General features: G+C 55.5%; 1 protein-coding gene across 1 annotated transcript; it reads left to right on the plus strand.

Annotated features, from left to right (window-relative positions):
- Window positions 1-6: 6 nt before the first annotated feature.
- Window positions 7-432, plus strand: BHLHE23 (basic helix-loop-helix family, member e23). Its single transcript, XM_008579804.1, has one exon. It carries the CDS (start codon window positions 61-63, stop codon window positions 400-402), a length of 342 nt encoding a protein of 113 aa, XP_008578026.1. The 5' UTR covers window positions 7-60; the 3' UTR covers window positions 403-432.
- The last annotated feature ends 9,582 nt before the right edge of the window (window positions 433-10,014 follow it).

The following is a 10,014-nucleotide window of genomic DNA, read 5'->3' on the forward strand; positions in this document are numbered from 1 at the left end:
CGGCGGCCCCGGGAGCAGCGCTCGCTGCGGCTGAGCATCAACGCGCGCGAGCGGCGGCGCATGCACGACCTGAACGACGCGCTGGACGGGCTGCGCGCCGTCATCCCCTACGCGCACAGCCCGTCGGTGCGCAAGCTCTCCAAGATCGCCACGCTGCTGCTGGCCAAGAACTACATCCTCATGCAGGCGCAGGCGCTGGACGAGATGCGGCGCCTGGTGGCCTTCCTCAACCAAGGCCAGGGCCTGGCCGCGCCGGTGGCCGCCGCGCCCTTGACGCCCTTCGGCCAGGCCGCCGTGTACCCCTTCTCGGCTGGCGCCGCGCTGGGGCCTTGCCCGGACAAGTGCGCCACCTTCTCCGGGACGCCCTCCGCGCTTTGCAAACACTGCAACGAGAAGCCCTGACGGCGCCGGCCCGCCGCTCCTTTCCACCCGCGTCCTTTTATGCACGTTGCCCCGATCACCGTGTCACCCCGCCCCGACTGCACATGCCTGGATGGACCCCGCCGATGGGGAGAAAGCGGCCCGACTTCCCCTCCAGCCGGTGCGCGCCGAACGGTTTGGGGCCCCGGGAAGCCCGTCCAGACACGGGATTGAACTAGGGAGCCGGACCCGGGAACACGCCGCGCCCACTGGGCACTCTCCCAGCGCCCCTTGGGTGTTGCCAGGGTCTTTCGAGTCTAGGGACGAGGGTGGGAGGCGACCAACCGTGTTCTCTCGGGCACCGCCGTTCACCCACCAAAAGACGACAGCGGCGGGGTCCCAGGGCCGCGGCGGGGTGAGACACCGGCCCAACCCCGGACAGGGTGTCCTGCCCGTCGCCGGCCCACGGCTCGCGGGGCGCAAGGACAGAAAGTAGCCGGGCTCGGTCCGTCGTGGTCCTCGCGCTGGGCTAGTCCTCGGACCGCAGTCTGACCTTCTTGCCGACCTGCAGAGCCGTGCTCTGGCTAGGCACTTCCCGAGGACGCGCGTCGCCCGGCACCGCCCGCGTCTGCCGGCTCCAGTGTCCCTGCAGCCGCGGCGGGACGCGCCCCGACCCGACCCCGCACGGTCGTTTGCAAAGTTGGAAGACGCCGGGCAAAGAGCTTTTCGGCCTTTTCCAACTCTGAGTTGGTTATGTTTATTTTTTTGCCTGCCTAGAGGCGCGCAAGTGGACACCTGCTGCCTCGAAGTCTGCGGGATTTATCGCCTAGATGTCCCCTAGGCTCCCCGGCCACCGCCGCTCCCCGCCGGAACGTCGGCCTCTTGGCGCGGCCCGGGATGAAGTTGGATGGAGCCCGCTTCGCGCGTCCTCTGCCTCGGAGGGACTACATGCAGGAGGGTCCTCACAGCCCTCGCCCCCGCTTGACCCTGAGGGTCAGGGGAGGGCTCTGGCCTTACCCCAGTGACCAGCAACGCCCCCTCCCCACCAGTCCCCGCCCGTTTCCAAGGGAGGAGGCCGGGCTTGGGGTGTACGGGTGAGTAGCCCGCTGGGGGCCCCGCGTCCCGACGGGTGTGGACGAAGATGGGGTCTGTCTCTTTTAAAAGTCGTTGGGATAGTAGAGTCTGTCTCCGTCTGTCGGTGCACGGCTCAGAATTCTGCCACCATCCGGGGTTCAAGGCGCCGCGCACAGCAGAGCTGGTCGCCCCCGGGGACCGATCTGTCGGCGCCGGTTTGCGCCTCAGTAAATAGAAGCAGGTGAAATTAACTTTATTGATAACTTTTATTTATCCCAACATATCCAAAATAATATTTCACTATACGATCAATATTTTTAAACCATTAATGAGATATGTTACCTTTCGGGGGTACTAAGTTCTCAAATCCAGTGTGTGTCTTGCACTTAGAGCCCATCTCAGCTCAGACCAGCCACGTTTCACGTGCCTGTGGCCACGAGTGGCTATGCCACCACAGCGTATCTTGCAGCCCTAGATTGTGAAAATGTGAAGCGCACAGAGTGCCCTTTGTTTAATAATAACTGGGAAATGTCCACTAACTCCAGGAATCAATTCTAGAGCTAGGCAAATTGGAAATGTTCCGTCTTTGTTTCTCTCCCAATACTGACTCATTGAGTCTTTCTCCAAAGTGCTGGGGCTGGGCAGGTGTCAAGAAGGACCACCAGCAGTTTTCCACCAAGAAAGGCAGTAGTGTATGTCACTGAGTCACTGGTTCCACACCCTGTCCCCGTCTCCAACCTTGCCTTGGCCAGCCAAACCCAAGCCTGAGTAGCTGCCAGCATGCAGCAGAACAAAAGACGAACCCCCGAAGGTGGCCCCATTTGGTGACAAGGCCGGGTCCTCCTCCACCCCACTGAGGGGTCTGTCTTGGAGCAGAGCCACCTTCTCCTCCTTCCTCTGTTAACCACACAAATGAAGGACTCAGTCCAGCAACTCACAGACCATGACTCGTTCACACTCGGTTATGAGCCCCCAGCTCGGCCTCTCTTAGGGACGGGGTTCATTCGGGAATCCCAGCTTGTGGGGCTTGAGGCAGGCTTCTCTGAGCCTGGTGACTCTGTAGGAGTCCCATGCCAGGTCAGGAGAGGCAAGTTGCCCGGCTAGAGTCCTGCTCCCATCTTCCTCCACTGCCTGTGAGTGAAGTGCTGGACGCCTGCTGCTCATCTGTCCGCTCTCCCCGGGGCGCACTCTGGCTTGGCAGGTGGAAAGAGAGGGCCACACAGGCTAGAAAGCAAAAGGGGGGTCACACGGCTCCCCTTCCTTTCTTAAAAACAACCAGACAGCAGACGCATTTCTCCTGAACCTTTGTGTGACTTGGTGCCCTGTGGTCAGCGGAACTAGAAGAAGCCAGCCCCTCCACCCGTCTTAAAAACAACCAGACAGCAGACGCATTTCTCCTGCACCTTTGTGTGACTTGGTGCCCTGTGGTCAGCGGAACTAGAAGAAGCCAGCCCCTCCACCCGCTGTTGTGCCTACACAAAACCAAACTGTTCCATGAGGACTTTCCCATCTACTTGGTCAATCACCATGGCCCCAGCACTTTTGGTTTCACCCAGAGAGTTTGTTTCATCCCAGTTAGGAAATTTGCTCACCTAAAACAGCACCCCTGGTTTTCAGAACATCCAGACTCTGAGGGCAAAACACTACCCTGAAACCCAGCTCCATACCCGGGGCCTGGAGTTTGCCCCAGCCTGTCCCCAGCATCACCTCCTCCAGCCCCTCTAAGTTCATGGATAGACTCTGGGGCATCAGGCACATTGGCTTCCAGCTGTTTTGTTTTGTTGCTATTTCATCCCAGAGATGGGATTTCTCTTTTTACTTATGCAGATGTTGCTAGGATCACCGGGGAACTTCATTCTACCTTACATTAAACTAATGAGCATCCCAGCACACACTCTGGCTGTGCCAATATGCATGCCTATTTCCCTTGCAGGTGGGGAGCATTAAAAGAAGACGCACCTCTTTATAAAGGACGAACTGTTTTCCTGAAAGGATAGGCAAAATGCACAAACCCTCATTCCCACCGAAAAGCCACCATGGCTTCGCCATTGGCCGTCTGAAAGACCTCTGGCTTCAGCCACAGAACAGAGACTGCTAAGCCCCGGTTAATCCAGCAGAGAATGATTACATCAATTTTATAATGTGAATTTGTTTGTGATATGTTTTTAGTCTTTAATCGCTTTTGGCATCCCATTTGAGGGGATGGAAATAGAGGGATTTGTGATGTATTAAATCATTTCTCCAACAATTACCCCTTTGGACTCATAACCCTGGATTCTATGTTCCTATACCCCAGCAAAAGTCTGTTCCATAAAATTAGAAAGTTAATACACATTTGCAAATTTAACCCCAAAAGAACAAAACCCGTGTTGCCATAAATGCAGAAAAGTTCAAATAATTAGCAAAGTCACCTTTGTTTTCCTTGCTGAAAAAAGTGATTTATGCTGGGTTAGTTCCAGTCTGAAGTGCCTGAGGCGTATTAACTCTTATAAATGTGTAAACGCTGGTCTTTAGCAGCTCTCTGGGTGGGAGATGGTAAGAGTTGTTCCCTAAGGGGGTAGCACTTATGAGGTGCACATGTAGGAGAGACTCTGAATAAACCAACATTTCCCTGTTGTCACCCTCTCTGTCTTTCCGTGGCTGCGTCTGTGGAATCGAGGTGCCTGTGGGCATCCCAAGGCCAGATGCTGCCCTGTCAGAGCACAAAGGCAAGCTGCCTCCATGTCTCGAGCAACCACTGTCTGCATTCCAGGAGGCACAGCCATCAGAGCGCAATGCAGGGCCATGCATGGGCCTGCCGATGGCCTCTGTCCCCACGACAGATACACAGGCCACCTGGCGCACCAGCCCCACCTGGGGCCACTGGGGACAGGAGCATGACGTCGGCCCCAGGGTTTCCTGGGAGCAGCTCAGCTGCACTTCAGAGGATGTGGGAGCCTCTCCCCAGCCAGCCTGTTTTGCCTCCAAGCCCTGCTTTGTCTAAAGCAATGAGCCCACAGTCAGTCGCTCTCCGGGGGCCCCCTGATTCAGCCTGACGTGAGGCCAATCTCCCCAGATCTATGCGGATGGCCCTTGCCTAATGACGCCTCGGCCAGTCTGGATATTTGGCTGCAAACCTGAGACACAAGCGGGCCCACGATGCTCTCTGATGGCCACAAGGCATCTGACAGGACGAATTTTGTCTCCGCCATCTGAAGCTTCTGCGTGCTCGCGGCCTCTAGAGCTGTGTGCCCCCGGCTCTCCAGTGCTTCCTTCTCTGACCACAGACGGCATAGAAGTTACAAACGGCCTCCACATTTCATGCGCAGCAAACACCTGGTGGGCTCATCAGGGTCGTTCCTAGCCGCATCTGCCTGGGGGGTCCCAGCAGCTGCAGTGGAACGTGGATCAGACATGACCACAGCAGGGGCACACTGTGGCCCACTTGCATGTCCGTCGCTGTGTGGATGGGAAGCAGGACGCCAAAGTTCACCCAGTGCCGTCCACATGATGCAAACTGGTGACGGACTTGCCCTCCTGGTGTTCTACATGTGGACACACCCACGAGCTCCACTGGCCAGGACTCAGAAACCCACCATGAGCCTGTTGGCGCCAGCGGGACCATGGCAGCCAGGCTGTGATGGAAAGAGCCGTCAGAACAAGTGTGTTGTGCTCTGGAGCATATTGCTGACCTGCGCCCCTGGACAGACTGTCCCAGCTGCCGGGGAGCATCCTTCATGGCTCTCAGCTGTGCTATGAAGTTAGCACATTCATTTCAAACATTGTAGACAAATGGGGAGATGCCATTTTACATTCAGGAATCTGGGTTTCCAAAACAAACGCCTTTCACCCACTGTCAGGACTTGAAAATAACTTTCTTCACTTACCCTTGGAGCTTTCCTCAAAGAGCAGATTCGTCCAGGGCTGTCTCTTCTCCTGCTGTGACACCTTAGTGACTTTCAGGGTACCATACGGGGTGGGAAGCATCACCCCAGGATGTGCAGGAGCTGCTCCTGGGGGCTGCGTCCAGGGAGTAGGGAGCATCGTGCCCAATCCCCACACGTCCCAAGGCTGCCTCCCCCCTCAATCCCCCCCCCTGCAGCTCCTTAAGGAGAAAAGCATATTCTGTGACACAAAATACCCCCAATGTACACTGGGGTCTCAAGCCGCTGGTCACTGCCCCCAGCAGAGGTGCCAACTGCATCTGGCCTCAGATGGGGTCTAGGAGGTGTGTGGAGGAATGAGGTGAACCACCACCCTGCCCCAGCCGGGGTCCCCCAAGCACATCCACCTGCCCCTTGGGGGTGGGTGCAGCCCAGGCGTGTGCCTCCTGTCCTGCCATCCTCCAGGTGGGCGGCCTCAGAGGCCAATGTTGAGGGGGCAGGAGGGATTTCTCACACCTTGGTCTGCAGCTGAGCACCTCTGGGTGGCTCCTGGGCCTAGAGCAGATTGGCCTCGGGCATGGGGCTTAGCCCTCCTGCACTGACTGTGCTGTGAGAACATTCTGGGCTGCTTTTGGTTCTAGTTCTCTCTCCGCGCTTGCGTTTCCCATGCCATGGCCAGCCCTGGGCAGCACTGGGTGCAGAAGCAGCCCAGGGAGTCAAAGGCTGGGGACAGAACCTGGCCACAGGAGGAGGCTAGTGGTGGTGGTGTGGCCTGAGCAGCTGACTTCTTTATTTTGGAGGAGCAGCCCTTATCCGTCCCTGAAACTGAGGACACCCACACCAAGGAAGACAGAGGCCACCTCCGCCTCTGATCCGTCCAGGACAGGTTTTGCTGTCAAACTGTTTTTTTTTTTTTTTTAAGTTTCCGTTTAAAGAGCCTTTGGAGTTGAGAACTGTGGATTCAGGACAATGGACCTGCAGGATTATATTGCCCGTTTTTTCAGACGGGGAAGTCAAGGCTTGGGAGGGAAGGTTACTCTTTCAAAAGTAACAGTGCTGAGATTCAAAACTCAAGTCTGCCCTTCCCCGGAGCCTGCAGCAGTGCCCATCATGTGCAGCAGCTGAGACACATGGCATAAACGTGTGTCCCGAGACCACAGCAAGCCCCGTGACTGTGGCCTGGAGGAAATAAGGTGACGGCCCATTGCCACGCGCACAGCTCTTCCAGGGAGTGGGTGGGACCGTCCTGTGCAGACCAGGAGGCAGAGTGACGACCAGCCGGCAGGACCTGTGAGGGGCGGTGTCTGCTAGGTCCAGTAGTGAGTTGCTTTCTCACAGTGAAAGCAACCGGGAGTGAGAACAGCTGAATTTGGCCACAGTCAGGATTGACTCTGCAAAGAGAGGTGAACAATTAGATGGGGGGGTGTCTATACCCTGAGGTGTGGTCACTTCCTGGGTCCTGATTTCTCGCTCCCAGATGCCTCCACCCATCCTGGCCAGCCCAGCACCGACCCTCCCCACGTAGCCAGTAGCCGGCCCTTTTGGTTCATCAAATTTTACAAGAGGTGGAGGGGGCGACTCTACAGGAGACGAGGAGCCTGGGAGAGGGGGCTGGAGGCAGTAGGGCAGGCCAGGCCAGTGCCTTCTGATGAGCTCACTGTGGGGTGATTCTGCCTGGTTTTTCCTAGTACCCTGGCTTAAAGGTGGTTTTGGGGGGACATGGTTTCCCCAAACCTGCTTGTTATCCGTGCTGGACTGTCTCCAGCCCTGCGGGGAACAATGAGGCTGATTAATCTGTTGGAAGTGGCTGTGCTGACAGATGAGGGGATGATGGACTCTCAAGGACACTGATTTCATTAGCAGCCTTGCTGCAGCCTGAAATCCAGCTGAGGACATCGTGTGAAGGGGATGCGCAGTTTTCAGCGGCTCCCCCATGCCTCTTCCCACCACGCAGGTGAAGTGTGGGGTGATTCTGCCTGGTTTTTCCTAGTACCCTGGCTTAAAGGTGGTTTTGGGGGGACATGGTTCCCCCAAACCTGCTTGTTATCCGTGCTGGACTGTCTCCAGCCCTGCGGGGAACAATGAGGCTGATTAATCTGTTGGAAGTGGCTGTGCTGACGGATGAGGGGATGACGGACTCTCAAGGACACTGATTTCATTAGCAGCCTTGCTGCAGCCTGAAATCCGGCTGAGGACATCATGTGAAGGGGATGCGCAGTTTTCAGCGGCTCCCCCATGCCTCTTCCCACCACGCAGGTGAAGTGTTTCCAAAATAATTGAAAATGAGCAGACGTGGGTGGAGGTCCCACGAAACGGCTGGGCAGCGGGAGGCCGCATGCTGCCTGGTAGGGTTAGGGTGAGTCAGGGCTCTGGGCTCTGACCCCAGCACCCTCCCACTGCTCAGGAGATGGGCCAAGTGTCTGTATGTGCCACTGGGTGCCAGGCTGCCCCTCCCCCTCCCCGGACCCCAGCTCCTCCCCATGGAGTGACAGAGCACTCAGGACTGAATGGCTGTTCTGCACACTCCAGACCTTCACGGGTGCTAAACCACGGTCAGCTGTTGTCCCCAGCCACAGGAACCTCCAGGCCTGACGGGAGTCACATGCTCCCGCTGTGACGTCAGCCACTGCAGGGGACGGGAAGGTGTGGCCAGGAACCGGCTCCCTCCCACTGAAGGGAGGATCGAGATCAGTAAATACAAGGATTATTCGTCTGAAGAATCTGCAACAGGGACACACAGGGGTAGCTCCCCCACAAGGGCGCTTCCTTCCCTCACATGTGATCTTTTTCTTTGCATTGTGGTAAAATATACCTAACATGAAAGTTATTGTTTTAACCATTTTTAAGCGTACAGTTCAGTGGCATTAAGGACATCACAATGCCGTGCAGCCAGCACCACCCTCCATCTCCAGAATTTTTTATAGTGTACGATTTGATTTTTTAAGGCACATTTATTGAAGTATAATTTCTGTACAGTAAAATGCACCCTTCCGAAATGCATAGTTCCGTGAATGCTGATAATACACACAGCCATGTAGCTGCCACCACAGTCCAGACACAGGATGCTGCAGCCACCCCAGAAAGTCCTCTTGGGCCCCCAACCCTGCAGCCCCTGCTCTGCTTTCTGTACACAGTTCTGCCTTTTCCAGAATGTCTTGTAGATGGAGTCATGGGGTGAGGAGCTTGTCCCTCTCTGCCTCAGCCCATCAGATGGGAGTGATCGCTGCTGTGACAGGTGTTGAGAGCCATGGGAGATGGTTCCCTGACCTCGGCGCTGTGCCGAGTGCAGCCATCACCTCTACTCATAGTGGCTCTCACGAAAGTTTTGAAAGTCGTGTGCCCTGCGCAAGCCTCTGGGACGTGAAAGAGACGTTTGGGGAATGAATTGGCCAATCCGACCTTCGTCTTTCCAGAAAGATTCCATTGGTAAGTGTTGAGGTTTCCAGATGACTCCTGCCTGCAATCCTGGGGCCCAGGTGAAAAGACAGAGAAGTCACAGTGTGGTCGATGCTTGGCAGCCCTTCCAAGTCAGGCCAACTGTCACCCACGTTTCTAAAACCGCGTTTCTGGATTAAAGCTGCAGCGTGGCATGCTTGACTGTCACTGGTGACCTCTCCGATGGGACAGAGAAACATGAGAACTGCTGCGGCACGTAGAGAGAGCAGAAAGGGGGCCAGTGTGGGGTTAAATGCACCTCACTTTTAAAGGCCTGGAAGGGCTCAGAGGGGGATCCCCTCAAGTATTGATTAGGTAAAAGTAACAACAGTGGTCTGGGAGGAATGAGGCCCCCATGAGCTCGGCTGCCACTAAGTTGCTGTCAGTTAGCATCAACCTAGAGACATCTGTGGCCCTTACTGGAAACTCATCTTAAGAATTACAGAATATAAGCGAGTCATGAAGCATCACAGGAGAATCTTGCAAAGAAACGGGAAATGCTCTTATATGAGAAAGGACTCAAACTCACAGATGCTATAAAACCACAGCCCATGGGATAAAATGGGCTGAGAGAAGAACTGCTTTATCCTTTGTTGTCTCTGGAAGACAGGAATAAGGAAGGGCTTTCTTCCTGCTCAAATCTCGTCTCAACTCTTTTCTCTTGTTGTATTTCTTGATGGAGAAGGCTTCAGTATAAGAAGCGAGTCGGAAGGGCTGTTGCAGGGGTAGGTTACAGATGCTGGGTGAACGCCCAGCACAGAGTTCATGCACCATCCGGGCATGCCTTCTATGGCCAGGTCGGGATGTGGCGGGCATCCTTCTCCACGAATGGGAACATCATAATTCCCCTCACTGGCAGCTCAGTTATCTGTCCCGCACCGACAGGGTGTCATGGATGAGGTGTGATTAAATTTCCTCCTGTCACGACCCTAAATAAATCTTTGCAATTTTCATTTTGCCAAGATTTAATATAGATCAGTGCCCTATTGCTGGCTCCTATTTTAATCCCAAATCACTCATTAAATGGAGACTGGCAGACGTCGGTGGGCTCAGCCTGGACAAGATACTGGAGCAGGTCCCAGATGGATGGAAGCAGCTGCCCTCATTACATGCTGGGTGCTAATCTGAAATGACCCGCTTCTCTGCATATTACACATATTAAATGCAAGCAAAATTCTGAGGATGGCAAGGTCCGCAGACACTCCTTCCAGATGCCTACGGACCCAGAACCCACCAGGGACAGAGTCCTGTCTGCAAACATCAGCTGGTAGGACAGCCCACT

This window comes from Galeopterus variegatus, unplaced genomic scaffold, assembly GCF_000696425.1.
Source record: "Galeopterus variegatus unplaced genomic scaffold, G_variegatus-3.0.2 Scaffold1959, whole genome shotgun sequence".
Taxonomy (NCBI): Eukaryota; Metazoa; Chordata; class Mammalia; order Dermoptera; family Cynocephalidae; genus Galeopterus; species Galeopterus variegatus.